Source organism: Sminthopsis crassicaudata, chromosome 5 (genome assembly GCF_048593235.1).
Source record: "Sminthopsis crassicaudata isolate SCR6 chromosome 5, ASM4859323v1, whole genome shotgun sequence".
Lineage (NCBI taxonomy): Eukaryota > Metazoa > Chordata > Mammalia > Dasyuromorphia > Dasyuridae > Sminthopsis > Sminthopsis crassicaudata.
Window position 1 is genome coordinate 198,829,635 of NC_133621.1, and position 27,365 is coordinate 198,856,999.

The 27,365-nt window shown below is 38.8% G+C and overlaps 1 protein-coding gene across 3 annotated transcripts in view; it reads left to right on the forward strand.

Moving 5' to 3' along the window:
* CECR2 (CECR2 histone acetyl-lysine reader) overlaps window positions 1-18,099 on the forward strand; it is a 135,234-nt gene extending 117,135 nt beyond the window's left edge. For 2 of the 3 annotated variants that reach the window (XM_074266815.1, XM_074266818.1), the window contains exons 10-19: window positions 2,804-2,933; window positions 3,529-3,566; window positions 3,663-3,754; window positions 4,375-4,501; window positions 6,427-6,815; window positions 7,044-7,172; window positions 7,330-8,170; window positions 9,085-10,486; window positions 12,291-12,408; window positions 13,451-18,099. In XM_074266815.1, coding sequence (XP_074122916.1) covers window positions 2,804-2,933; window positions 3,529-3,566; window positions 3,663-3,754; window positions 4,375-4,501; window positions 6,427-6,815; window positions 7,044-7,172; window positions 7,330-8,170; window positions 9,085-10,486; window positions 12,291-12,408; window positions 13,451-13,456 — 3,272 coding nt within the window. In that variant the 3' untranslated portion in view covers window positions 13,457-18,099. The remainder of the gene's footprint in view (window positions 1-2,803; window positions 2,934-3,528; window positions 3,567-3,662; window positions 3,755-4,374; window positions 4,502-6,426; window positions 6,816-7,043; window positions 7,173-7,329; window positions 8,171-9,084; window positions 10,487-12,290; window positions 12,409-13,450) is intronic. The other variant, XM_074266817.1, reaches the window with a different exon arrangement.
* Window positions 18,100-27,365: the final 9,266 nt, after the last annotated feature.

The window sequence follows — 27,365 nt, forward strand, 5'->3', positions numbered from 1 at the left end:
TCTGTCTGATTAAGTAAAGCAAATCCTCTATTTATTGTATTGTTAACCTTAGTACATGTGTGATAACCGAGTATTTTATCCATTTTCCCTTTCATGGAGACATAGACATGAACCAAAGGTATAGAAATCTCAGCATCATCTGCAATATCTTCATCTACCATGATGAGAAAGGAGATAAACTGTAAATGTTTTTTGTTTGATTTTTTTTTTCAGAACATGAAGACTCATTTACTATTTTTAAATGCTCTACTCTTTCAATTATAAATTTTACCCCATTTTTTCAAATCTTCCATTTCAGTCATTAATCATGGAATACTAATATGCAGAATAGAAGGGAATGTTAGGATTTTATCTCTTTATATGAGAAAAGCAAATTTTAATATAGACTTCTTGAAAAAAATTTCATCTTTCTATAGAGAATACTTGGTAGCCTAATTTGCATATAAATTCTTGACCAAATATTTTTAGCTTCGCAAAGTCAGTTAATCTTTCTTCTTAATTATATCCGACATTTTGAGCATCATGTTAATTTTTTTTTTTAAGAGCACTTGTCCCCAAGATTGAATTTGGTCTGTGTTAAAGCCTGGGCTGGTTTGTGTGACATTTTTCCTTGTTATCTTGCTGCTCCTCATAGCCTGTCTGAGAGGAAGTGGAACTATTTTACAGATGAAGACAGTCCAAGTGCAGTTCTTCTCATTGCAGAGCTAATCTTTTTCCAAGTTATATATATATATATATATATATATACTTTTAATATAGAATTTGTTGTTCTATTTCCTGAAGGCTCTTTGAGAGCAAGGGAGAGATACAATAATGACTGGCCATTCCCACTTTCCAGCACATCCTCCATACTGACATGGGTTGTGCACAGACACGTTAGGAGTCCGCACTGGAAGAACTATCTGGGGAGAAGGGAGAAGGTCCTGGCTCACCCCCTAGTCCTCTGCCAGTTATAGCTACCTCTCTGTTATCAGTTCTAGCTAGATCTATTGCCAGCACTTCTACCATGACTTGAGGGAGCAAAGCAGGGCATGGAGCTCAGTGCAAAGAAAGTAGAAGATAAAGGAGAGGAGAGAGGACAGAGGCAGTTGGTACGACCTCCGCCGCCCCAGCTCAGTCTGTATTTGTATATCTCCAGTGCACTTAGGTGTGATTGTACCTTGTGAAATGTGTCCCTGACACCTAACACAGTGTTCTTGTGGCACAGTAAGTTTTTAGTGTCTTATGAATTGTGAAGAGAGAAAATTTAGAAATCTAAAGGTTTTATTTAAAGGTATAAATTGATTTCATGTTTATTTGGAGAAAATATATATGTGAATTCAGATGTAGCACCCTCCTGCTATAAGTGTAGAAATCTACATGTTTGTATAATGTTGTGCATGGATTTTGTCAGTGAGAAAAGTGGAGAATAAATTGTTACTATCAAGGCAAAGAGACCATTCATTTCTCTCTTTTTCCTTTTTCTTCCTTCTTAACTTAAACTTTAGGTAGTAGGAATAAGAGGAAAGAGTCCTACTAATTTATATTTACCCAAAAGCTAAATGTCTTAAATTGGTTTATTTGAAAGAATGTAGTGAGCTCATCATATAAGCAAAAATAGCTATAAATGATAAATTTAGTTGTGTTTGTGGATCATTTTTAAATTTATATTTTTGGCTATAGATGGAAAGCATTTTATTAAGAATTTTCTATGGAGTACAAATATAAGCAACCAATGTGATCCTTGCTCTCAGGGAGCTTACATTCTAATAGAGGGAGATGACAAGCACATAAAGTGGATCTGGAGAAAGGGGGTAGGTTATTCAACTATAAATTGATACTACTATTTTGGATAGCAAATATACAACAAAATGTATAGCATTATAGCCTTTTATCTGATGATCCTGCTATCTTAGACCTATATAATTATTAGTGACTTTATTTCTAGAGAGACACATCTTTGGATTTGTTTCCATTCCCAGAAGTCTAAGCATATAAAAGGGGTTTATTATTATTATTAAACAGCAGGTATTGCAACACAAAAATGACAGTTGGAGAGAAATAACATATGAAAATGTGATATAAAGAAAATTATTCAAATTAAGGCAGAATTTTGAGTAAATTGCAGAGAAAAATTAAGTAAATTGCATGATACATGTTCTTATGGGTTTGTTTCTAACTTTTATTTGCATTTATTAAAACAGTTAAGTTTTATAGTGAAAATTCCTTCATTAAAAAAGGTTTTTGTTATAAAGGGGAAAACAATATTTGAATAGTCATAGGATGTTACAGTAGGATCTTAGAAAAAATCAGTTAATTTTGTTAAATTTGTTCATGTATTTGATTAATGGCAGATAAAAAGAAGTCTGGAATGCAGATCTGTTCATTCCTTTTACAGTCATCTTTTCACTGTATCATAATTGTATTAGGTTTGGAACTAGTTTAAGATAAAATTTGTACAAGAGTTTGTTTGTTTTTTTCATTGTAAAGGCAATTCATGCTTCCAAAAATATTTTTGAAACTAACAGTTTTTTGCTTTGACCATTCTGAGAGAGAGTAATCAGATGATTTTTTTTAAAAGGAGCATACATCTTTATATTGAAATGAATTAGTTAAGAATTTAACATCTACTAGTGAAAAACTAACATTGGCAAAGCTGGCAATTTTCTCTTACCTCCTTGTGGGTTGGCTTTTTGGTGGTGGTGGTGGTGGTTGTGGTTGTTTTGTTTGAATGAAATGTTGTCTTCAAGAGGAAAAGTCCTCCATGTGATGTGTGATCTTTATTTACTTTGTTTTTAAATAATAATGCTTTTTATTCCTTTAGATCGAGCCAAAAGGAGGAAGCTCAGGGAAGAAAGAGCATGGCTTTTAGCCCAAGGGAAAGAACTTCCTCCAGAACTCTCCCATTTGGACCCAAGTTCTCCCACCAGAGAAGAAAGAAAAGCTAAGGATCTGTGAGTATCAATGAGTAACAACTGTTCTTTTCATCATGGAATTCTATCGGATAAACACTCTCAGTTAGGACTTGAAATTTTCAGTAGACATCTCAGTTACTGCAATGCAGAAAAAATGGAGCTGAGTCTATTCCCAAGACATGCAACCTTATTGAATACAGAGCTACTTGTAGATTTTTTTTGAGAATCTTACATTTCTTAGAAAGCACACTAATATGTATAGGCACTCAAGAATACGCAGAAGAAAATGATTAAAGTTATTATTCTTTAAAATAAGAAAAGTGATTTTATTTCAGGAATTTAAGGAAAAAATTATTTAAAGCTAATACATCCTGATTTTTATGTTTTTCTTTTATGAATTAATAAATGATAATAATAATAAACTCAATCACTTTAATAAACTTCTGGGATTTTAAATATTTTTATGCCTATAAAACACAGTGATGAAGTTGAACAAAGAAAGTCTACTTAATATAAAATATTTGATTGCTATAATTTTATAACTACTATTGAATCATCTATACAACTTTGTCTTGTTTGAGGGACTAAATTAGATGAATTGTTGCTAGTAAATTTTACTTTTTATTATTTGTAGCTTTGAGCTGGATGACGAGTTCACTGCCATGTACAAAGGTTAGTGCCCATTCTTAATATTCCTATTTTTTGGAGGGAAAGTGTTTTATCCACATTTAAGACTGAATTCAAATACTGTCATTTTCTCACTATCAGTTCTAGATGTGGTGAAAGCTCATAAAGACTCTTGGCCCTTCTTGGAACCAGTAGATGAATCTTATGCCCCAAACTATTACCAGATCATTAAGGTGGGCAACTTTTAAAAAATACATCTTTAAATGTCATTATGTGAAAAACTATGCCTGACTTGGCTATTCTCAACTCTACCATGAACAGAAACAGTCCCATAGGAATAATGATTAAGCTTACTATCTACTTCTAGAGAAAGAACCAATATTGTTTGTTTGAATACACTCTGCAGAATGCTATTTTTCACTTTTTTTTCTTTTATTTGAGTATTGTTGTACAAAATAAATAATAGATATGTTTTACTTGATTTCATCTGTGTTTCTGATTGCTTACCATCTCAGAGAAAGAGGGAGGGAGGGAGAGATAGAATTTGGAACTCTAAAGGTTTTTGGTTTTTGTTGTTTTTACATGTATTGGTTTTACATGTATTTGGAGAATATATATATATATATATATATATATATATATATATATATATATATATATATATATATATATATATATATATATACATATATATATATATATACATATATATACATATATATATAAAAATCTTTGAATGTCTCTTCTGTATGTTAGTTTGTTTAGTAGAATAAAATTCTCAACAGATGACTCAGTTATTGAAGAGAGAAAATCTTTCTTTAATGTGTTATATGAGGCGTATACCTTGTTTCAGGTCCCCATGGATATCTCAAGTATGGAGAAAAAACTGAATGGAGGTCTCTACTGTACCAAGGAGGAGTTTGTCAATGACATGAAGACAATGTTCAAAAATTGCCTAAAATACAATGGGGAAAATAGTGGTAAGGACATTATGACTTTTTTTTTCTCTTAAATTTAAAAGATGTCTGATGTTCTTCAGTGTTTTATTTAAAAAATTTTTGTACACTGTGCAATGCAATCCATACCTTTACAAAATATTTTTTAATTGAAGTTTTTTATTTTGAAAACATAGGCAAGGATAATTTTTCAGAATTGACTCTCTTCTCTTCCTCTCTACCGTCCCCCCCCCCAGTCTCCTTCCCTAGATGGAATGTAATCCACTATATGTCAAACTGTTAAAAATATATATTAAATCCAATATATGTATACATATTTATACAATTATCATCTTGCTGCACAAGATAAATCAGATCAAAAAACCAAAAAGAGAAATAAAATGAAATTTAAGCAAACCACAACAAAAAGAATGAAAATGCTATGTTTTGATCCAAACTCATTTCCCACAGTCCTCTCTTTGGGTGCAGATAGCTCTCTTAATCACAAAATCATTGGAACTGGCCTGAATCATCTCATTGTTGGAAAGAACCATGTTCATCCGAGTTGATCATCACATAATTTTGTTATTGTGTACAATAATCTCCTGAGAACCTTTTCTTTCTTAAGGAATTATTTCATGAATTCTTATTTGGGCATATGTCATTGCAATATGGAGGAAAACCACATTTTAACACTGATTGTTTTTAGCAGCTGTGCTGAAAGGTTATAGGGACATTCGTCAAAGTGCATTCTCTCTCTAGTCTTAGGTGTCCACTTCTAACTTCCTCTCCTCCAGGCAGCCCAATTGGAACACTCTTGTCCTCCTCATTTTCATAACCTCTTTTTCTGAGACTTCTGAGCCTTAGAGGAGAGAGAGAAAATAAGGGTTTTTGTTTGTTTGTTTTTTAAGTTCTTTTTTCTCCCTTCCTTTCAAATTTATAGTTTGAATTTGTAATTCCAAGTGATTTTTCCTGATGATATAAACGCATCAACCGTTTGGTGTTTTCTCTGCCCTGGAATGCATTGAAGTCATTCACAAATACATGAATGAATTAATGAATAAATAAATAAATTCTACAGAGAAGGTTACTAGGGAATTACAATTGCCACATTAAATAAATAGTGCATTGTAGCCCCTGTGCAATGTGGGTAATCTACATTACCATTGTAGATTTACGGAGGTCTAACTTTTTTGAGTGTCTTTATACTATCAGCCATTGGGGGGTGTTATTGGCCTGGTTGTGATTGAGATTGAGAGATTCTCATACCTTAAATATTTAACCATCAGTGCCAAGAATTTACCAGTTTTCCATCTCATCTCATTCATTGCTATGTTTTTTCTATTTTTGTTATAAATTTACCAGGAATCAACAAATGCAAACATTTCTGTATACAAAGAACTGGAAAGGAGATTGTATAAGAAAATAAATTTGTCACTTAAATTTTTAAAGAAATACATTGCTTAAACAAGGTGGTAATAAAATTGCTTATTTCAGCCTCTGTATCACTAATGGACAAAAAAAGTTAGCTAAAAATGTTTTTTTTTTCCTTTTCTTTTTTTTTACATGCCTGTCACTGCCCACTAACCCTCCTAATTTTTTCTAAGTATATCATCATTCTGTAACTAATCCACCAAGCTGCATTGGTCAGTGTCTTGAGGTCATTCGAAGCTTTTTCTTTCAACATTATCTATTGTGGTCATAACAGAATATGTTCTGCTGATTCTGTACACTTCATTCTGAATGTATAAATTCTGAATGAATGAATACATTCTGTATATGCTTATAGAACCATATATCTATAAATTCATTCTATCCATTATATTCATATAGCACAATTAGTTGTCGTTTTCCAGTTTACAGATACCTCTTTATTTCCAGTTCTTTGCTCTGTTGAAAACTACTTTAGGATCTCTTTTCCTCTGTTGTTGGGATTGACGCCTAATCACTATATTTTGTCCTGAATACAGAATATACCAAGATGTCTGACAACTTAGAAAGGTGTTTCCATCGGGCAATGCTAAAGCATTTTCCTGGTGAAGATGGAGATACAGATGACGAATTCTGGATTCGAGATGATGAGAAGCGGGAGAAGAGGAAGAGCCGCTCTGGACGCGGGGGTGGAGGCAGCATTTGGACCCGATCCAGAGATACTGAGGGATCTGGCAGGAAACAGCAGCCTTTGGAGAATGGGGGAAAGCCCCTGCCGCCGCCACATCGCGCTTCCTCGTCCGCAGACGACCCGAGCAGCAGGACCCTGCAGCCACCCAGGGAGGTGGGTCCTTCCAATGGCCGAGGCTTCTCTCATCCTTTGCATTTTGGTGGGATGCCTAGTCAGGCACCTCTTTTGGGCCAGATGGTAAGGAGTAATCTAAATGTCGTTCTGGTCTTTCCCTAAATAGTGAATTTACGGAAGAAGTGGAAGATTCTTCACACTACATCTTCTCCATATTCTGTCATCCTTTCTTCATTTGCATGCTTGATATTCTTTCCAATCCCATTCTGTGTTCTCTTTCTCCTTAAGGAATTCTACTGCTTTATACCTAATGTCTGATATTTCTGTCTCCTCTTCCCCACTGGTCCCCAGAGACCAGCAGTACCAGGCACATTCGGCCCCCTTCACGGATCCGATCCAGTAAACTTGTACGGCTCGCCCAGAGTCCCAGAACCACACCCTGGAGAACCTGTTCAGCAGCACCCGCACTTTCCAATGCAGGTAAGAGACTCAGAGACGTTTGTGGCTAAGACTCTGTTCTGCCTTTTAGTTTAATTTTCCTCTCACCTAGAAAAATTCAGGCCTCTGGGGCAGGGGAAGATGGGTTTCTCTCGGGGGAGCCCACCGAGCCTTCTCTTTAACCCTTGTCCTCTTTCAGTCTCCAGTTGGACTAAACGAACACCGAGGGCCTAGGCTTGGGGGGCCAGAAGAAAATTCCGTGTGTGGAGGGCTGACGCACTTCTCTACCATGGGGCCCCATCCTGCCTCCTTACAGCTGGGGCAGATGGGTGGCCCCAGCCAAGATGGCAACATGTACCCCCCAGCCCAGTTCCAGGCAGGATTTATTCCTCCCAGGCATAATGGACCTCCTATCAGACAAGAGTTTTCTGAAGGTTCAGATGTACCCCCTCCCAGCCACATGTACAGACCATACAAGTACCTGAATCGAGTACACTCTGCAGTCTGGAACGGGAACCATGGGGCTACAAATCAAGGCCCCTTGGGCCCCGAAGAGAAGGCCCCTGTGGGATCGGGAGCTTCTCTCCAACCTCGAATTCTTAGTCACGTGATGGATCCACGAGGGATGAGATCATCTTTGCCTCCAAACCAATGGACTGAACAGTCAAGCTTCCTACCTCACGGGGTTCCTCCTTCAGGGTATATCAGGCCACCCTGTAAATCTACTGGACAAAGATTACAGCAGCCACCAGCACAGAGCTCTCTGTTTGGGGGGCCCTCCCCTGCTCTTCGGGGAGTGCAAGGAGGAGAGTCCATGATGGATAGCCCAGAGATGATCGCCATGCAGCAGCTCTCATCCCGTGTTTGCCCACCAGGTGTGCCTTACCACCCCCGACAGCCTCCTTCCCCCAACCTACCTGGTCCTTTTCCCCAGGTGGCTCATTCAGCAGCCGTAAGTGTGTCCACCTCTAAGCCAGCCTTGGAAAACAATGGGAGTGCACAAAACACCAGCGAATCAAAGGAACCCAATGGTAAACAAGGTATCTTGCTAGTTCCGTTTTTACTTTATGATTGAATGAGTGACTTCCAGGATCAGAATGGTGGCAGGTTTCTAGGCTCTCTTATCCATAGGAAAAGCTAGGAAGTATAGGAGTCTGACCCTATGGCCTGAGGAAAAGAAAAGTAAATAAAGGACACTTCCAATCAAGGGATGGGGTTCCCAGCAGGGGGTCCTTTAAAGACAGACTATAAAGCCCTCTACTAATTCCCTTTGCTTTATTGATAATATCTTGCTAGTGGTTACTATTGATTCAGTTGCTATGAAGTAGTTCTCTCCCCAGCTGAGGGTTTTGTTTGTTTGTTTTGTTTTTGGTACTGCCTTCATGACCCCATGTTGGATTTCCTTGGCAAAGACACTGGAGTGTTTGCCACTTCCTTCTCCAGCTCATTTTACAGATGAGGAAACTGAGCCAAATAGGGTGAAGTGTACCGCCCAGGGTCATACAGATAATGTTTCAGGCTAAATTAAGAGAATCAAATACTGTCAACTTAAACTTGGTTTTTCCTGACTCCAGAGCCAGTGATCTTTTCACTGTTCCACTTAGATGTCCAATTTCTCTTCTGCTCATCTCCATTTGACAGATGTGGGTAGAACTTGGTGGAACATTTAATACTGTAGACAAAAAACTAGCGTCGCCACTACTGTCTCTTTGGGAGCTTTCAAAATACTCTGTCATGGATGGAAGGCAGCATTAAAACTCAAAAACTAAATAATTATATATGATATATTTATATATGTGTGTGTATCTGTGTGTGTGTGTGTGTGTGTGTGTGTGTGTGTGTGTGTGTGTGTGTAAAAAATACATTTTTTAAAATTGTCTTTCTGGTGTCCACTTTGAAAGTGCTTGGTCTCCATCGTGACCGTTGTGACTGTTATCCTTCCCTTGTGTTGCAGAGCCTAGACTTGAGGAGAAACCGCCAAGCCTCGGTGCCCCAGAGGGGACGTACCTCACCCAGCTACCTCATTCCAAACCTCCCCTGCAGACGGACTGCATTAGGCAGAGTTCACCGCAGGACCCCGAAACAGAGGGCCCCCTTGTCAAAAGTGACTCCTCTCAGTCCGGGGAAAACTGTAAGGCGGCCAAGGGCAAGAGCGCCTGGCCAGCAGAAAGCGGCTACCCCAGCCCCACTGCCCAAGGCTGCATGAGGGACCTGGCGGGCCTGGCCGAAAGAGGGGTCCTCCCTGAGAACGGGATCGTTGGAGAAGCCTCCCCCTGCAGCTCGGAAGAAAAGGTGCTGGGGGCTACCTCGGAGAAGCCGCTTTGTCCCCGAAACAAGCCATTTCAGGAAGCGGCTCTGGCTTGTTCAGGGCAGAACTCCAATGCTTCTCGGAACATGGATCCGAGTCTGATGGGTGGCACCGTCAGCCAGTTTCCCTCTCTCTATATGCCCGGCTTAGAATATTCTAACTCGCCTACCCACTACCACATCAACCCAAGTCTCCAGGGGTTTGGCCCCATGATGGGGGGTAAACAGCCACCGGCGTCGCACCCGCAGCATTTCCCCCCGCGAGGCTTTCAGTCCAGCAACTCGCCCTCGGCTGTGTTTCCTCGCTACCGCCCCCACCAAGGCATCCAGTACTCTTACCAGCCGCCGCCTCAGCCTTCCTTCCACCACTATCAGCGAACTCCTTACTACACCTGTCCACAGGGCTATTCTGAGTGGCAAAGGCCGCTCCATGCCCAGGGAAGCCAGCCTGGGCCCCCGGCTCCCCAGCCGCGGGCGCCCTTCTCCGATAAAGGGACTGTAGCAAACCTGCAGGGCTGTGAGGTGCTCAATTCTGCCTTGGGCTCCCCCACCCGCATCGCCGTTGTGGGGGCCAAAGTGGTACCGGCGGAGGGGCAGAATCTGGGGTCCAAGGAAGAAAAAGTGGATGACTCCATCGAGAGGCCGGAGAGTCCCAAAGAATTTCTCGACTTGGACAACCACAACGCGGCCACCAAGCGACAAAATGTGGTGCCCGCTAGCGAGTTCCTCTACGGATCCCCTTCCCCAGCCCTGGGTTCGGGGATGAATTTCAGTTCTTCCACTTTCCCAGCCCACAGCATGATGCTGCAGTCAGGGCCTCCGTACGGATCTCAGCACACAGCCAGCCCTTTTCAGCCCAGGGCCTACTCACCGGCTGCTGCTCACCCATCTCATCCCGCTGCTGGCCAACCTAACGGCCTCCCCCAGGAGAGCCCGCTCTACCGCTGCCAGGAAGAGAGCATGGGCCACTTTCAGGCCATAATGATGGAACAGAGGGGCAACATTAGTGGAATGGGTGGACCTTTCCAGGACTTATACAGATCTTCAGGGTAAGAACTGATTTCTGGAAAAAGGATGAGGGAGTATTAAAATATTCGCACTAGTGTTTTGGGAAAGTTGTATAATGATCACTGACCTTATCAAAGTTTATCAGACACAGCAAATAGATTTATTTTGAAGAGAAGAGTGACTATATTTATTTGTTATAACATGGGGTTCTATTTGGTTTTTAGAAGGGCTAAGTTCAAATTCATTAGGAAATTACAGTGATAGTTGAGTTTGTTTTCTTTTACTTCAAAACAGCTTTTTAACAAATTTTTTAAATTTCAGTTGCATTGACTTTTAAAACAATTTTAACTTCTATATATTCTTTCTGGTTAGAGAGATTGTGTTTTTACATAGATCTGATTATCTTCATTTAAGGGCATTAATTCTGGATAATTTTACTTAGAGAATCTAAGAACCACAGTTAGAGGATATTGTAGCCATTGTCACACTACTGTTCAATGATGTTGAGCTCTAGGGCTTCCAGAGTTGCAGCAAAGGAATTGTGATCCATGTTTGCTTCTTTATAACACTTGAATCTTTGTCTTCTCTACCAGCAGTGCAAATTAACAAATCCTGTAGCCTGCTCTATAGAGTTAGAAGTCTGTGGCTTTTGCCCCTCATAGGATGAACTATGAGCTGAAAGATGTTTAGAAAAGGAAAACAGTAACAAATTTTATGTATATTAAAGATTTTCTTTAGTTATTCAACAAGCATGTATTTGTTTATTTATTTGTATTGCTCTTTTATAGTTCTATTTTTCCAAATACATGCAGTGTAAGTTTTCAGCATTTGCTTTTGCATAATCTTGCATTCCAGTTTTTCTCCCCTTCTCCCCCTCTCATATACAGCAACCAATCCAATATAGGTTAAACATGTGCAATCTTCTAAACATATTTTTATATGCACAAGAAAAATCAGGTCAAAATACGGAAGAAAAAAAAAAGCAAACAACAAAAAATTGAAAATATCAAGCTTTTATCCCAGATTCAGTCTCCATAGTTCTCTCTGTATGCAGATGATTTTCTTTCACAAATATATTGGAATTGCTTTAAATCATTTCATTGTTGAAAAAAGCCAAATCTATCATAGTTGATCATCTCGTAATCTTGTTGCTATGTACAACATTTCCTTGGTCTTATTTATTTTACTCAGCATCAGTTCATCTACGTCTTTCCAGACCTTTCTAAAATCATCCCGTGATCATTTCTTACAGAATAATAATATTCCATTTCCTTCATATTCCATAATTTATTCAGCTATTCTCCAACTGATAGGCACCCATTTTCCATTTTCTTGCCACTACAAAGAGGGAGGCCACAAACATTCTTGCACATATAGGTCCCTTTCCCTTCTTTAAGATCTCTTTGGGATATAGGCCCAGTAGAAACATTGCTGGCTCAAAAGGTGTGACAGTTTGATAACTTTTTGAGCAAATTGCTCTCCAGAATGGCAGGATCAGTTCCTAAGTCCATCAACAATGTATTAGTTCAACAAGCATTTATTAAATACTATCTATGTGCTAGAAATACAAAGGAAAAAACTGATTCATTCTCTCTTTCAGAGAGCTTACATCTCTTACGTTCAGATATGCTTCATGCATATTGAAAGAGGAGCTTATTATTTTAACCATAATTATGTTAAGGAGCTATGATCATAGAATATAGGCATCTAAGGTCACAATATTGGAATAGGTGGTAATAATTTTGAGAAACACAGCTAATTAGCTCCACAATCCAATGGGTTGGTTTGTTCTTAGGTATAACACTTCATTAATATATTTCTTGATTTTTCCTGTTGTGGCTCTAGAATGCAAATGCATCAGGCCCAGGCCCAGTCACAGTCCCCTTTTCCAAAGTCATCAGCTCCAACAACATCAAGAAAAGATCTTCCCCCACAAAAGCCCTCAGCCTTGCCTCTGGATCAGGTGAGAACTTGAAGTTAAGGGGAGGTCTCCCTCCACTCCATTTCTTGTGGAAGAAAAAAAAATAATTTTTAAAAAACATTTCTCATGAAGGTTCTGTTCTTGAATGTCCTTTTGTGAGACAAACCTATAGTTAAGTAGAAACAGGAAAATTTGTCCAAGTGTGAATGATTTCCTATGGTAAATTGGTGAAAGTGGACCTTATTCCCCAACAAGCTCACCTCCACTGGTTACACTGAAGGAAAGGGAGATTTCATAACTAGAAGGAAGGGCACTAGTCTGGTAAAGTGAAATGTTTCAGACTCTTTTCTTAGGCTTAATTTGTTACTTTTGTGACACTGGTTAAATCACCTGACCTTTTAAGTCTTTTTTTCTCATCTATAAAATAATAGTATTTATTTAAAGAATAAAAAATTATAAATACTAATAATAATGGTGATCATTTTGAAGAATATCTCCCTTAGAAGACTATTTTGGAAAAAAAATTAACTTTGTAAACCTTAAAGTACTACAAAAATGTAAATTATCATAACTGGAGAATTATTGAAACAAACCCTTCATCACTGAGTGAATACAATTGTTTTTGTTATTATTAATTTTAATCTCCACAAATAATTGTCTTTCATGTTCCCCTTGAGCCTGTAACGATGACCTCCTTAGTAATCCACCTTATGTCATTTCCTTGCCCCTAAATTTTCAGCAGCTCCCTAATACCTATATCCTAGGCTTAGGAAGTATTTGAGATGAGTGACAGCCATCCATTTGTAGTTTTGTAGAATCAGTTTATTTAAATTAACTAAAGTATCTGCTAACAGATGAAAACCCTTTGAAATATTGGGTGCTCAAATACAAGCAGGCTTTTCCCTTTATGGAAGGGACTGCTCTGGGCTTCTGCAGTATTGGGCAGATGAAGAAGCAGTGTAACTTCAGTTACGGTCTCTTTATTTTTGTCTCCCACTGTTGATAGCCATACTGGTATGAGTGTAACTCCTTAAAAATCTCAAGGAAAGGAGATTCATACAATGTCGTCTTTTCTTTTCCTCAGAGCTAGTCCAAGGAAGAAAGAGCCCCCAAGAAAACAGAAGCTGCACATGAAAACCTGGGCATAGAGAACTGGAGAGGGATCCTGGTTCACCTTTCTTCCCCTTCCCCCAGCTGGAGTTTCTTACCTTCAGGCAACTGATGCCTATCCAGAAGTCCCTGGGGGGGCACAACCTTTAGATGATGAACACAAAACTGACAGTGGTGTTGGGTCAGGGGTCTTCTCCATGGCTGATCTGGACAGAGAAGGATGACCCAAACTAGTGGGTTTTTGAGACTTGAGACTGAGTCTCATTCAGGGAAAATTTTAAAATCAGGGTGGGAAGGGGAGAGCTAGTGAAATGGGATGATTGGTAATTTTCATGAGCAGCTAAACTCAGGTATATATTTGGGGATGGGAGATGTAATTTACTCGTAGTATTAATGTGTTTGGATCTGGGTCCAGTTTACAGAATTTACCTGTTGCCTTTTAAAATAATTTTTTTTTGTTGGTGGTGAATGTATTGTATATAAAATGGGAAAGGGAAGGGAGGTGGATGTGGGAATTCCAACTGTAGTGGGCACGTAGCACTGGGGTGATCCTCTACTGTTTACAATCATGTCACACTGAAATCTTTCAGGAACTGGAAGGGTTGGGAGATACATAATCATGTCTCTTGTCATTATGGTGTTCCCTGGGTAGCCCTCCATGCTTTCAGAGCCTTCCCTTTAATCAGCCCAAGAGAGCATTCCCAAGCTCCTTTCTTTACTAGATTCCCTTGAGGCCACGTACTTTACAAAAGCAGAAGAATTAGCTTCAAATAAGCTATGTTTGCCCCATGTTAGCTGCCCTGTTCATGATTCTAGTGGCCAGGATTTAAGAAACACTACTGATAAGCCTTTCAGTCGGCTGGAAACAGTTATCAGGAATGGGGGTCGCTGTAATGTTTCACTCATTAGAAGACAAAGCTGGATTGTCCTGTAGTGATGGACCTACCAAGACTGATGTAGAAAGCTTCATTAAAAGCTTTTGAGCATTTAAACATGTTTTGTGGGAAGTGACTACTCAGGTTTGTACATGGTAGGAACTTGCGTGTTGAATAGGAAAAATGTAGACTTACAGTTTGAATTTAGGGGTTGATTCCTTATATAGTTTATTTCAAAACATGAAGCAAATCGTGGTAAAACTGATCACACCACAACTTAGGAGTTACCACAAGCAAGGTGTTGGGAATCATTTGCCCATCAGTGGTAGGATACAGTATTAAAGTATTACATTTTGTCATTTCAAGTTTAGAATATGCACTCTACTAGATTTTTGGAGATTTACGTATAAATCCTGTTATAGCTGCAGTGCCTCCCAAATTAATACTGATGTTTAAAACTTATTTTCATAGACTAACTTTAGGGCAGAAAAACATCCTAAATCATAGGGTTTGATTTGGCTTGATTTTAACAGAAGAATATCATTCATCATAATTTATTTTGGGACATTATCCACTTCCACAAAATCTGAATCTTCTCAAGTCCTTACAAAAATGCACTTCTAGAGACAATTCATTATAGCAGCTCTCTTTTTTCTGGTCTCAGAACCCATAAGGAAACGGATTTGTTTTGTACTTTTGTGGTCACGGAACACCTGGAATCAGCTCCAATGACACAAAGTAGTGACACTTGGAACATAGTCATGGTTAAATGGGAGTGGGTGGGTGGGAAATACTGAAGCTTCTAGTGGTCATGCTTTTCTCCAGCTGAACATTTTAGTCATATTTACACTGAATTTGAAGCATTCATTTAAGGCTTATTTGTGTTAGTGCTACACACACTGATACAATTGGTTCGAATTTGTAAAGTGAGCAATCAGGACTGTTCTTAATGCAAGAGCAACAGATTTTAATGTACTCCATTGCCTGAAAACATTTAATAGCTCTTGAGCTATTAAACTAGCTGAAATGATCTCTCTTTCTTGGTACAGGCCAGTCAAAACCCAAGATTCTTTGCCATCATGAAGCATTCATAGTCAGTTACTTAAGTCAAGTTTGGAATGTATAAAAGTTTCTTTTAACATGAGGATCACTAGAGTCCCACCTACATAGAAATGTAGCAAAAACTTTTTTTAAAGCTGTGTAAGGGTTCTTTATCTCTAATGGCTGCAAAAAGAACCCTCCGCAATAATAGGCTGAACATCTTTCCCTACCCATATCCTCTTGCTCCCGTTCATGTCTGAGCAGTTCTGTATGCAAGATGGCACAATGAGCATGTTGTCGCCCATGTCTTTCTGCAGATTCTGTGAATACTACTAGGAAGAGAAATTGTGATCTCTTCTTGCAATGTGAAGAGCAGATTAGTCTGAAAGCAATAGAAAACTGAACTACTGTATTAAAATTGTGAACACTGTGAGCACAGGCAGGCAGCAGCACAGTAGGATATGTTAGAACCAGCCCCATTGTCAGCCCATCTTAAATGTGTCCCCTTGGAGATTGTAGTTGTGTAGTATCGGGATTAGTATCCCATTCTCTTGTCTGGTAGTTCCTGAGCTGTTAGAGGTCACTTACATCCATATTTTAAAGTGCAGAAACACTCAAACCTGAGAATCTATGTTTCAAACCAACATTGATAATGGCTAACCCATTTAAGATGAAGCTTAGTCTTTGTTTCACTCAAAACTCGGCTTTCCCTAGCACTTCCCTCATAGTTTCTTAAGCAGATGTGGTATCTTAAAGGACTGTCAAAGCTGTAGCAAATGCCTCCCTTTTGGTATAGCCAGCTCCTGGTGACTGACCCAAGCCAATTATTGGGATCGGTAAAAAATTGTTAACCTTAAGCAGACTTTTATCACAGTTGCAGATATTTACTCAAAATAATCTTCCCAAGACAAAGTACAATAACTAGGGAGGTGATTTTCATAAGATTCGTCTGTGTTTTCTTTTACTCAAGCAAAAGTAGCTAGATATATGGGCACTTTTCATACCCCTTTTCCCTCCTATCCACCCCTTCAGATGTAAAGTAGCCTTTCTAGCTGCTTCCTGATCATAATTGTCAATTCCAGGACAAACCAAGTCCACCAATGAAGGAGACTTTTGTGTTCACTCTGCACTTTGGTGAAACACACTAAAGCCCGTGTGTTGTGGCCTCCGGATCCGTGCCAGAACTTATCCATAGAGGAGGTTTTATTTCTGAGAATCACGTCCTTTATTAAAGAAAGGTTGTGCTTGTGCCGCCTTAAACACCTAGTACTACTTGGGGCAGTAGGGGCAACTACGCTGTGGATCTTGCCTGTGGTATTATTTATTATTCATGGTAATCTCTGCCTTTTGTGAGCCCCCACATGCTTAGTGCTGAGCAAACACATAAAATTCATCCCAGCAGCAGCCAGGAGCAAGCCCTCTTGTCTGGCGTCCTTGGGCAAACCTATGATGTTTCTGTCTACATGGAACTCCGCCTCCAAGAATGCTTTGCCCCTTTGCTCAGAACTGTAGCTTTGGGGGCAGCGCGGGGTTGGAAGGTCACTCGAGAGCCACTTCTCTGTACCCTCCCGCTCTGAGCCCAGCAGACTCCCAGAACGGATGAGACTCCTGGCTAAAAGGCCCTGGAGTTGGGCGCTGGAGCCCGGGCTTGGTCCCAGCATTATGCTTGGCTCCGTGCCCCCTTTGGAGCCTGACACAGATTTCTGACGGAGAGCTCTCTCCACAGCACCTTCTGCCCAAGTACCGTGCTCCGGAGCATCCGCCTGACATGGGAGACAGTGCCTTCCTTGCTCTCCAGTCACCGGGGAGACTCAGGGTTTATGTTTCCCCGCCAGGCTTGTCCTAGTGACTGCTTACAAATCCACTTTGATGTTGTCAGTGTCCTCAAAGTCTGTATCCTAAACTTACTGCTCTAGTCACGGCGTCATTGTCCAATTAAGAGAGGAATGTGATTTTAGACTTGCTGACAGGAAACGAGATTCTTTCTTTTACTGGTTGAGGCCGGGTTTCTCTTTGTGCCTTGGAGCTTAAAGGTACATCGGTTGACCCTGCCTTCCAAGAAACCACCTTTGTAACTTGGGCAGAAATAGTCCTTTGTGGCTGTTGTCAGCTGCCAGATTTAACTTGTGAAAGCAACTTTTACCACTAGGCTGCGTGACAGAAGCTTTTTACTGCTGTACTCCAATGGACTTAATTTTTCTGATGTATAAAAGACTGGGAACAAGCCAGTTGTCCTGCATGTTTTTTGAAAGGTATTGAGGTGGGCACAGAGGTATGGGTGTCAAGTAACTTATTGAAATGCTGAATCCTTTCTCTCCGAATAGTGACCTCCTCTTTTCCCCAAGCTTGGGCTCAGGTACCTCACTCTGCTGCCTTCTACACTGTTTCTGGTAGCCTGGTTCAGGATCCACCAACCAGCCTGGGGCACACAGTGTCAGGGATTCTTTGCTCCTTCTGCAAAAGCTGTGTGAACTTTCCTGGCCAGTACTGATAAGGGGAATGCTATTTATTTTTATATTTGTGTATATTTTGTCTTGGTCTGCTGATTCCCTTTTACCCTGAGAGCGACATTTACCTCAATAGTTAGTTCAATACTGTGTTGAATACTTTTTTTAAAAAACTTTTTAAAAGCTTTTTGATCCTTGGAGATCTGTAGATTTATTTCCATATGAATTGGTTATTTTGTATAAAGTACATTCTTAAAATAGCAAGGCTCTGGTGTGTATGTTTGGGCACGGGGTTCACTTGCCATCTGGAAAGATTTCACAAAATTGTTGGATTTGTATATAATTGAGTATCATTGGGAAATTGTTTTTTTCAACTTCCTCATGGATAATGAAGAACAGGATAAATCTTTCCAGTGTCATCCAGTAGAATATAGCGAGCAAAAGTAGAATGGGCAAGACATTTCCGAGGCCTCCTGTTCTTTGTAGAAAGGGAGTATTGCAGGCCAGTCTAGTTATTCAGACACTGGTTTATTACATTGAACTATAAATGCAATAAAGACAATGATATTAATAAGAGTGAACAAAGATCCAGTTCTTACAGTTGGATTCACCAAGCCTCAGGTCAGATATAAAGAATTGAAATCTCTTTCCACTGCACCACCTAACTGCCCCCATAATTAATGCCACTTTTACAAATATAATCAGGTTTTGTGTTATATCCCACATGTTACAATGTTTAAGAGGACTTTTGCTAATCCACGTTTCAGATTTTCTCCTTCCCCTCACCCCCTTCCCTACATGGTAAGCAATCCAATGTATGTTATACATATTAAAATAACCTTATTAATTCTTTATTGAGATTCAATAGCAATCAAAGGATATAATCTCACATTTCCTTATAAATTTCTAAAACTATAAAAATCTCTCAATTATCTTGAGAGAGACCTCTTTTCCCATTTGCTTTCTCTTCTCTATTCCAAATTACTTGTCTTATAAACTTATCATTATAGACAATATAATTAACAACATCCACAAATATTTCGGATTACGTCAACTGTGTGAGGAAGATTACATCCTTTCAACAATGGCTGCAGCTCATGAATCTTCTAAAGCATTGGAAGAATGGGCCAATAATTTACTTGTAGGATTTTTCTACAGACTATGTCAAATTCAGTTTTCACAGAATGTTCTTCACACTCTTATTAGAGATGCCAAGCCTTTCATAAACATTTGTCTGAGATTCTTGGGCCACAGTTAATAGTCAGTGAATCACAGATTTTTGCCATCATCACTGTTAAGTTCCCAAATCTCACGAAAAAATATTATTTTAGTCCCTTTATCTTTAAAAGGCGACCTCAAAGATGAATTATCTAAACCCATCAGACTTTTTTCACTGACAGTTAACTTGATTTCCACAGAAAAGAAATTGTCAGCACACGATAAGTATCTGTCAATCGTTGATTAAAATTCCTCTCTCTTAGAGGTACTGTGAAACTATCCAGAGTAATTGTGAGGGGCTAAATGGCAATTGTATAGGTTGATGGAAATTATTTGCCCATGATTTCCCATACAGCCACACTGGTTACAAAATGAGCTGCTTTTGCAAGGGTTACAAATGTCAACAGAGAAAATAATTTCAAGTCTGCCTAATTCTACCACTTCATAGTAAAAGTACAATAAGAAAAGAAAATGGACACTTTTCAGAGGAAACTGGAAAGACCTCTATGAACTTCAATAGGTGAAGTGAACAGAATTTTTAAAAATTATATAACAACAGGGAAAAGCAACATTGAAAGATTATCTAGAGTTCTGGTCAATGATGTGATAAACGATGAGTCCAGGAGACTGAAGATGAAATCTGTCATCCACCATCACTTAGAGGCAGGTGTGAGGGACAGACATTTTAGATATGGCCAATTTTGGGGATTTAATTACTTGACTGCATATTTCCAATGGGAATTTATTTTTCAGTTTTGGTTTGGCTTAATTTGAGATTGAGGAGCAGTGGGAAGGTTGCATACAAAACCAAAATAACGCAATCTTATTTGTTAAGTGATCTGTGATTTTAAAGCAACCACAGAAAAAACATGAAGAAGGCAGTACCAGTGATATACCCATTTTGCAAATGAGGAAAAGTGATTCAGACAGTCAAAAGGATTTGACTATGCTCTAAGAGCTGCTAAATTTTGGAACTTTAATTTGTGCTCATCCAGACTCCAAATTCAACATTCCATTATACCAAATGACTGCCACCAGGTAGGTGTCCGTACCGGACTGAGCAACCCAATAATGATAGAAGGTTTCTGCTGAAAATCCTTATTTGCTTTTGCCTTTGGCTATTGTTCCCAAAATATGTTTCAGGTTTTGAAGAGTTGAATGATGTAAATACCTGTTTGTGTCGGGCACTGTTATTAAACTGGGGAAACAAGGAAAGCCAAAATATTAGCCCTTCCATCAAGAAACTCACCGTCTCATTGGGGAAACACCTAGCAAACCACTTTGTGCAAACAAGATGTAAAAAGAATATAAAATACAGATAATCAACAGTGGGGAGACAGTAGCTGAACAAAAGTAAAATGTCCCCATCCAGAACAGGGGTCTTGCCATCCCAGGAGCCAAAGCACTGATAGCTTCCATCAAGTGAATGCCTTCTATCATCTGTTCAAAGAGTAATGTCTTCATTGTCATCCAACTAATGAGTGTTAGCAGGATGGATGAAACGGGAAACTAGAATCAGTATATTCCACAAGGAAATCCCTGCCAGCCAATTCCTCCTAAACCTCAAGGATTTCAGCAGAGATTCACAGATCTCTTTATAAAAATATTTCCTCTCCTACATTGTGAAAAGAGATCTGAAATGTTACTGGGTTTGGTTCTTGAGCTCTTGTACATCTGCCCTCAGTGTCTTACAACCAACACCTTAGATTTAGCAGGATAACATTCCTCCAAGTAAGCATTGTACAAAATAAAGCTCAGTTATTCTTGGTGATCCATAAAAATCTTGCTCTTTAAATTAACACTAAAGATTAAACAATAGTAGTTTAATCAGTCAGTCAACAAGCATTTACTGTGTGCCGGGGACTGTGCTAAATGTTGAGACTTCCAAAAAAAGGGGAAACACATACTCTCCCCTCGAGTTCATATATTCGTTGGGGAGACAGAATGCAAAAAGTTTTCATGTACACAATATAGACAGTATAATGGAAGCTAATCTTACAGGGAAGGCATTATTAGGGTGCCTTTTATCAGAAAAAGGCCTTCTACAGAAGATGAACTTTGAGGGAAGCTAAGAAGTAGAAGTAAAGAGGGATCTAGTCCTGAGGAACAGCCAGTGAGATGGCATAGAAAGTATCATTGTATCCATGGGAGTTGATAATCCACAAGTGAAATAATAAGGTAAGAAAAGAGAGCCTGGGTTAGCTCCTTGGTGGACTTTCATAATCAGTGGTTATGATCAGAATGAAGATCCAGCAAAGGAAACTTAGAAAAAGTGGTCAGGTGGGTGGGAAAAGTTCCAGGAAAGAGGAAAGCTGTCACAAAAACTTGAGAAGTATTCAGAAGAGCTTTATCAATCTTAATTGAAGCCATTTACCTAGAAGTCCTCCTTGTTCCCTCTTCCTCATTCAGAGATCTTGTTCCTCTGTTTACATAGGAAGAAGTAGGTCCTTTATGGGTAGACTTTTATCCAATTCTGTGTCTTCTCTAGCATATTCCCCTCAGATCCCCACCCTCACACCTTTCTCACTCTTGCATCAGAGAGATCAAGAATAACATCTGGAATTAAGAAATCTTTAGCAACTTTGAAGAGAGCAATGTTAGAAACACTCTTGACTCTTAGATATCGAGTAAAATTTATTAAAGAAGAATCTAAGGAATCATCTTAATGTTTCTGGCCAGAAGTGGGCTCTTTTCCTCAGGGAAGAGGGAGCACACAAGCCAGAGAAGTTTTATATTTCTTAGTTTGGTCCATTCCCTTTTGGGTTACAATCTTTCTTATACACCCACTCTGTTTCCCTCTGAATCTGTATAAATATGCTCCCCCTCCCTAGTCCTACATCCCATGTTCAAAAATAGCGGGTGTGTTGTTTAATATTCAATTAGCTTATTAAACAGAAGCAGTAGTGATTTGGTCAAGTCATGTTACTGACCCCAACTGGTTTGGGCTGAATTGACTATTACCTGGTATTTTTCTCAAAACCGCAAGTTTTGCTGATTGGATCCACAGGATCCACTTGTGGATTCCTAGCACCACATTTGCTTGTTTGTTCTAGGTTTCTAATGGATCACTTAATTGTTCTGTGGAATCTTAACCTTCCTTAATCTCTAGCGCTCTGAAAATTTAATTGGTCAATGGTTGCACTACATCTCCAAGTTTGCAATACTGTAGAAACCCAACTTTTTTCATATTTCTCACAGCAATTTCAAATGAATGATCTTGTTGGAAGCCAAATTGCACAGAGTTTAAAAGAGAGTGAAAAAGTAGAAATACCAACTGAAGGTTTGTTTTAAGTGCAAGGAAACGTGCATATATCTGTCTTTAGGCAATGATAGGTAGGGATAGATTAGCAAGAGAGTGAGAAAGGGGTGTGAGGGGGGGATCTGAGGGGAATATGCTAGAGAAGACAGGATTGAATAAGAGTCTACCCATAAAAGACCTACTTCTTCCTATTTAAATGGATGAACAAGATCACTGAATGAGGAAGAGGTTCCTAATTAAAGGTTCCTAAATTAGTCCTAACAAGGACTAATAGATGAATGATCTCAATTAAGTATAAGTATTCAGTGTCTTGCTAGGTTAAGAAGGTGGAAAGAGGAGGGAGGAAAATGCAATGGGAAAGGAAAATATACATGATTTATTTAGGCTCATGAGAGAAATATGGAATGTTAAAAGATTATGATCGGGGCAGCTAGGTGGCGCAGTGGATGGAGCACCAGCCCTGAATTCAGGAGGACAGAGTTCAAAATTGGTCTCAGACACTTAACACTTCCTAGCTGTGTGACCCTGGGCAAGTCACTGAACCCCAGCCTCAGAAAAAAAAGATTATGATGGGGCAGCTTGGAAGGGCAGTGGATAAAGCACCAGCTCTGAAGTCAGGAGGACTTAAGTTCAAGTTTGACCTCAGACACTCAACACTGCCTAGCTGTGTGACCCAACAACAGTCCAATGGAGACCTCAACGAGTAACACACCCACTAAGGTGTGCTTAATCCATCTCACACCAGGCACCTTTCCTTCTACCACTTTTGTCTTCTTTTAGTCTGGTGTCTTCCCCCATTAGATTGTAAGCTCCTTTAGGGCAAAGGATTGTCTTTCTTAAAGTCTTATCCCCAGGTTTAGTACAGTTCTTGGAATGTGGTAGGTTCTCAATAAATGTTTATCGACTGACTGAGTGATCTAAAGAGAAGCCTCTGGTACATTGGGTAACTTCCCTCTGGATAAGTTACAAAAGAATTTGGGCAAACACTGCACAGGATGAACACGTGGGGGTTTTACTTTGTATCAATGGAAATAGCACCCAAGTTGGTAAGAACAAAGCTCCATCAAAATTAGCTGAATAAATAGTGAAGATCATGACATTAACAGTTAATCCTTACATTTTGTTCCCCTAATCCAGCCCAAACTGATGATTTTCTGTAAACAGTCACAGTTGAATGTAATTGCTGCTATTAGAACCTTGGGAGTTCACTCCCCTTAAATCTCCCAGGTCTTTGATGCTGCCCTCTTCTTTAAATTCTCTCATTGTTAGCTCCCCTCCCCAAATGCTCAGATTTCCTTCTTTTCAAATTCCACTTTCATTTCTTGATCTCATTCCCTAAATATTCAAGAGAGAGAAATTTTATTCTTTCACTAAGTTGAGAATGACAAATAAGGATATTTCTATCTTAAAAGAATCAAGCCAAATGAATCAGTGATTTAAACATCAAAAAAGAATAATATGTATTAGCACTATCTAAGATCATGGAGCCCAAGCTTTCATTTTACAGAGGAGAAAACATGCCAAGAGGATTAGGAATTTGTCCAATGTCGCATAGCTAGTTGATAGCATTGTTGGAACTAGAAGCTAACTTTTTTTTTTTAATTTCTGAAGCTTTCTATTTTCAAAACATGCATAGTTTTCAACATTCACCCTTGCAAAACCTTGTGTTTCAAATTTTTTTCCCTCCCTTCCACTTCCTTCCCTAGATGGCAAGTAATTCAAGGTATATTAAATGTGCAATTCTTTTTCAAAAATAATTTTTACTTTATTTTTTTACTAAAGCTTTTTGTTTTCAAAATACATGCATAGGAGCAGTTAGATGGCACAGTGGAGAAAGTACCAGCCCTGAAATTGGGAGGACCTGAGTTCAAATCTGGCCTCAGACACTTAATACTTCCTAGCTGTGTGATCCTAGACAAGTCCCTTAATCCCAATTGCCTTAATAAAAAAAAAAAAAAAAAACAAAAAACAACCCACATACATAGTTTTCAATATTCGCCCTTTCAAAACCTTGTGTTCCAAAAATTTTCCCTTCTTTCCCCCCACCCCTCCCCTAGATGGTAAGTAATCCAATATGTTAAACATGTGCAATTCTTATTGCACAGATTTACATAATCATGCACAAGAAAAATCAGATCAAAAAGGAAAAAAAAATGAGAAAGTGTTAGGATTACAAGGTGAGAATTCAGGTTGTCTGGACAATGACAAGGTGAGAACTCAGTTTGACTTGAGAGTTCTCTGGCTCAGACCTTTGGTTCGGACCTTTAAAGGGAGTTTGCACCTTAGGAATTCTATGAGGAGCAAGTTCATTGGTGGAAGTATTTCCCCATGCCCCTATGAGTTCTCACATGCCTTTTCTCTGGGAGGATAAAAGAAGGACAGCATTGGGTCTGAGAGAATTAACTCTGGGCTTTTCGAAAGGACAAGAGCTGGAGGAGATTCAGAGTTCCCAAGAAACCTGCACAGAGGAAAAGATTGTACAGATCTCCTCCCAGAGAAGGATTATAATTGAGCAGACGACCAGACCCTCACAATTCAAGAACTTTACAAGAAAGAAAACAAAAACAAGTAAACAACAAAAAAAGTGAAAATTCTATGTTGTAATCTACACAGTTCCCACAGTCCTCTCTGGATGTAGATGGCTCTCTTCACCACAAGATCATTGACATTGGCTTAGATCATCTCTTTCTTGAAAAGAACTATATCCTCACAGGACAAAATAGTCAATAACTATAGCAATCTAGTGTTTGACAAACCCAAAGATCCCAACTTTTGGGATAAGAATTCATTATTTGACAAAAAACTGCGGGGAAAACTGGAAATTAGTATGGCAGAAATTAGGCATGGACTGAAACCTAACACTGTATACCAAGATAAGATCAAAATAGGTCCATGGTTTAGGCATACAGAACGAGATCATAAATAAATTAGAGGAACATAGGATAGTTTACCTCTCAGACTTGTGGAGGAGAAAGGAATTTGTGACCAAAGGAGAATTAGAGATCATTATTGATCACAAAATAGAAAATTTTGATTATATCAAATTAAAAAGCCTTTGAACAAAGAAAGCTAATGCAGACAAGATTAGAAGGGAAGCAACAAACTGGGAAAACATTTTTACAGTTAAAGGTTCTGATAACTGATTTCCAAAACATAGAGAATTGATTCTATTTTATAAGAAATCAATCCATTTCATAATCAAGCCATCCTCCAATTGATAAATGATATGAACAATTTTCAGATGATGAAAATGAAACTATTTCTACTCATATGAAAGAGTGTTCCAAATCACTATTGATCAGAGAAATGCAAATTAAGACAACTCTGAGATACCATTACATACCTGTCAGATTGGCTAAGATGACAGGAACAAATAATGATGAATGTTGGAGGGGATGTGGGAAAACTGGGACACTGATGCATTGTTGGTGGAGTTATGAAAGAATCCAACCATTCTGGAGAGCAATCTGGAACTATGCCCAAAAGTTATCAAACTGTGCATATCCTTTGATCCAGCAGTGCTAATACTGGGCTTATCTCTCAAAGAGATCTTAAAGCAGGGAAAGGGACCTGTATGTGCCAAAATGTTTGTGGCAGCCCTCTTTGTAGTGGCTAGAAACTGGAAAATGAATCAATGCCCATCAATTGGAGAATGGTTGGGTAATTTGTGGTATATTATATATTATGGAATATTATTGTTCTGTAAGAAATGACCAGCAGGATGAATACAGAGAGACTTGGAGAGACTTACATCAACTGATGCTGAGTGAAATGAGCAGAACCAGGAGATCATTATACACTTCAACAATGATACTGTATGAGGATGTATGCTGATGGAAGTGGATATCTTCAACATAGAGAAGATCTAATTCAGTTCCAGTTGATCAATGATGGACAGAATCAGCTACACCCAGAGAAGGAACACTGGGAAAGGAGTGCGAAATGTTTGCATTTTTTGTTTTTCTTCCCAGGTTATTTTTACTTTCTGATCCAATTCTTCTTGTGCAACAAGAGAATTACATGGTTCTGCACACATATATTGTATCTAGGATATACTACAACATATTTAACATGTATGAGACTATCTGCCATCTTGGAGAGGGGGTGGAAGGAGGGAAGGGAAAAGTCGGAACAGAAGGGATAATGTTGTAAAAAATTAGCCAGGCATATGTTCTGTTAATAAAAAGTTATTTAAAAAAAAATAAAGAAAGAAAAGAACTATATCCATCAGAATTGATCATTGTTGCTGTGGACAATGTTCTCTTGGCTCTACTCATTTCAATTAGCATCTGTTCTCTCCAGGTCTTTCTGAAATCATCCTGCTGATTGTTTATTATAGAACAATAATGTTTCATAATTTTCATACACCATAACTTATCCAGCCATTCTCCTACTGATGGTCATTGATTCAGTTTCCAGCAAAATCTTTTTTAAAAGCTTACTTATCCCTTTTTCTCCTTTCTTAATACAAAATATATTCTCTGTTAAGCAAAATCATTTAGCATGGTTGCAACCATGTCATTTTTTCTCATTTGTTGTTTACCAATTATTAAAGGAAAGGAATAATGAAGACTGAAACTCTATCATCATTATCCACTGTACTCAACCCAAAGCTTGTGGACAATACCCAAACTATTATCTTTAATCATTGGTTAACATGTTTCTTATTCTGTTGGCTCCACTTTCTTAAACTGGCATCACTTCTTACACATCTTCCCATGGTTTTCGGAATTTTTAATTCTCACTCTTCCAGCATAGTAATCTTTGGTTAGCTATCATAAATTGTTCAATTATTTGCCAATCACTGGATAGGCATTTTGTTCCCCGATTTTTGTCAGCATAAATAATGCTACTGTGAACATTTTTGTCTATGTGGGTCCTTTGAGGTTTTTTGATGTCAACAACCTCCTTGTGAAATAGTCCTAGCTCTAGAGCAAAGTTTCGGACACTGAATGTGAGCATTTCGAAATCATGATTTATTATCAGCAAATGTTTGGTTGATTATTTTACATGCCTATATACTTGGGGTCACATCAAAATTTCTCAGGT